Source organism: Zea mays, chromosome 5 (genome assembly GCF_902167145.1).
Source record: "Zea mays cultivar B73 chromosome 5, Zm-B73-REFERENCE-NAM-5.0, whole genome shotgun sequence".
Classification (NCBI taxonomy): Eukaryota; Viridiplantae; Streptophyta; class Magnoliopsida; order Poales; family Poaceae; genus Zea; species Zea mays.
This window is the reverse complement of record NC_050100.1, coordinates 177,536,322-177,539,182: the sequence shown is the minus strand read 5'-3', so window position 1 is coordinate 177,539,182 and position 2,861 is coordinate 177,536,322. Positions and strand designations below refer to the sequence as shown.

Sequence of the window (2,861 nt, the reverse complement as noted above, 5' to 3'; positions counted from 1 at the left end):
GGCTTTGCTTGTGCACATGCAACATTTCTTTTGACTTTTGAGCTGGCGCGGGACGCACAGCACACTGACACACACACACGGTGGTTGGCCTTGGCCCCACCCCTTCACCAACAAGGATTCCAAGTCAGAAGCGCCAACAGCAAGATGTACGCGGCGTCCTCTCATCCGGGCACCAGCTCCAGTAGCAGCATGGAGGAATCCCATGGCATCGTCATCGTAGGCGGCGGCATCTGCGGCCTCGCCACCGCTCTTGCACTCCACCGGTAGGTAACATCCATGCCATGGCTGTGGCTGGCCGCTTTAGTTCCCATGCATTCGAGTTTCGGTTTCTGAAGTTATGTGCTGCTGCTGGTTAATTCGCGTCCAGGAAAGGAATCGCGAGCCTTGTGCTGGAGAAGTCGGAGGCTCTGAGAGTAGATGGCGGCTCCATCGGCGTCCATGTCAACGGATGGCGCGTTCTGGAGCAGCTCGGGGTCGCCGCAGAGCTCCGGGAGACTGCCAACCTTGTCACCGCGTATGTTTCTAGCTTCCCGAATTTTCACCTGCTTGGAAATCGATATGTTCTGAATACTAGCATAGAATGCCAAGTCCTTGATTCTGACGATGACTCTCCTCAATGCTCCATGCATGTTGGGATTGGTTAGCTTCATACGTTTGAGAATGCCCTTGATTTCATACCAAATGCCACCAGATCAGATTCAGAACCAGCGTAGCTTGCCCAATTGTTTCCAGGTTCCACGACGTGTGGCAGGACGAAAAGAAGAGCACCCTGACACCCGTCAGGTACTAACCACTAATTAACCAGTGACTGTCCCAGCAATATATATAAGGCCGAAGCGACTGTCATTGATTTTGATCTCTCTGTCACTTGGGCCTTGGGCTAGGAAGGAGCTCCGGTGGCTGAAGAGGAAGGACCTGCTGGAGACGATGGCCAAGGACATACCCGCAGGAGCGATCCGTCTGGGCTGCCACGTCACGGCCATCCACCCGTCGGATCCCGGCGTGGTCCTTACTACTACACCGGCCGGCGGCGGCGGCGGCGGCGTCATCAGAGCCAAGGTAGCGTCGAATCGATCTTAGTCTCATATCCTTACATTCTACAGACAGACAAGATCCATTTTTAATCCATCCCTTAATCTGTGTTCGTTCTTTTGTCTTGCAGGTGCTGATTGGCTGTGACGGCTCCAACTCGGTGGTGGCGAAGTACCTAGGCATGTCCCCGTCCAAACCGACTCCTCCGCGCACGTATCTGCGTGGGTTCACGACGTACCGGCACGGGCACCCCTTCGGAGACCGTTTCCTGCGCCTGAGGGGCAGGCGCTTCTTCGTCGGGCGCTCGCCCATGACCGACACCCGAGTCAGCTTCTTCGTGGCCTGCCACGTCCCTTCTGCTGCCACCAGCAGCAGCAGCAGGGTGGTCGACGCGCGCGACACGAGGCATGCCGTGCTGCAGAAGCTGCGAGACCAGCGGTGCCCCGCCGAGGTCGTCGAGATGGTGCGGGACGCCGACCCCGACTCGCTGAATGTGGTCACCAGGGTGTGGTACCGCCCGCCGTGGCAGGTCGCGCTCGCCGCCTTCCGGAAGGGCGCCGTGACGGTGGCCGGCGACGCCATGCACGCCATGGGGTCGTACATCGGCCAGGGCGGCTCGGCGGCGCTGGAGGACGCCCTCGTGCTCGCCCGGTCGCTGGCGCGAGCGCGGGCCGCCGCCGCCGGGGGCCGTGATGACGGCGACGACGAGCCGTTTCTTCTCGGTGCGGCGACGGCGATCCGGGAGTACGTCAGGGAGAGGAGGCTGAGGGTGGCGAGGCTGTCGTTGGAGGCCTTCGTCATGGGGGAGCTGCTGCGAGCCAAGTCGATGGCCACGAAGCTCGCCTGCATGGCCATCCTGGCTCTCCTCGGCACCAAGGCACTCGGCCACACCAACTACGACTGCGGCCGCCTGTAACAGACTAACAGTGCTTTGCTTATTGCGTCTTTTAGCATCTATGCACTGGTGTCTCTAGATATCTTTATTAAACATGTAAGAATCATCTCAACGAATGTTGGATAAATATTTTAATTGATGTTATCTTTTTTTTTCAATTGGTGTTATGACATATATCTATCATATGACATATATCATCGTTTCTTACTCTCTTTCTCTATAACCATAAAATCAACCTAGCATGGGTATTTCCACAACATTTATATGATGAAATAAGTGAGTGACCGTACGTTGTAACGGAGACATATAATACAATGATAACTTATATATAAAATGTGTTTTACTGTTATAAGAAAATATTTCATAATTCATTTGTGATTCAGGCCATACATAAATTTTGTTATTTTAATCTAGTTGTTTCATCACTGCATTGCAACCATCAGTATCATGCATACTCCAATATATGTCATGATTTGCATGGTCTCGTCGTTGGAGAGTACGTCCCACACCTACCGGAAAAAGTTCTCTCGTACATCGTCAGTCATCAAGCAGACACCACCATACGCGCTTGCTTAAACAAAAAGGCAAGTGTGTGTGTTTACGAAGAGAATTAAAGGCAAGCCGACACAAAAGCTACCCCGACGGCGGCGAGGATGACAAACTGGTTATTGTTGTCGGTCCTCCTCCGTGTCACTTCCGGCGCCGAGATGACGCCACAGTCCTTCATATAGTAGTCATCGAACGCGTGCGACATAGCTAGTCTTGACGACTCTTGGCTGGACTGCCAGACGAAGTGCACCACAGGCTCATTAGCGAGATAGTACACCTGGCCATTACACCATAGTATGCGCTACTCCTCTACATACATCATGTTTGAGGACACTCACACAACGTCAGCAACTATCGTCGTCCCAGCGCACAAGAATTCATGGCC

At 53.9% G+C, this 2,861-nt stretch overlaps 1 protein-coding gene across 6 annotated transcripts; it reads left to right on the top strand.

Annotated features, from left to right (window-relative positions):
- On the top strand, nucleotides 1-2,134 carry LOC103627302 (monooxygenase 1). Of its 6 annotated transcripts, none has more exons than XM_008647601.3 (5): nucleotides 1-263; nucleotides 368-514; nucleotides 733-783; nucleotides 889-1,059; nucleotides 1,163-2,134. In XM_008647601.3, the coding sequence occupies exons 2-5, from the start codon at nucleotides 449-451 to the stop codon at nucleotides 1,946-1,948; spliced, it is 1,074 nt and encodes a 357-aa protein (XP_008645823.1). In that variant the 5' UTR covers nucleotides 1-263; nucleotides 368-448; the 3' UTR covers nucleotides 1,949-2,134. The 6 variants fall into 6 exon arrangements, with proteins under 6 accessions (XP_008645823.1, XP_008645820.1, XP_008645819.1 ...); XM_008647598.4 differs by having other exon boundaries at nucleotides 885-1,059; nucleotides 1,163-2,085; XM_008647597.4 differs by having other exon boundaries at nucleotides 9-263; nucleotides 714-783.
- Nucleotides 2,135-2,861: the final 727 nt, after the last annotated feature.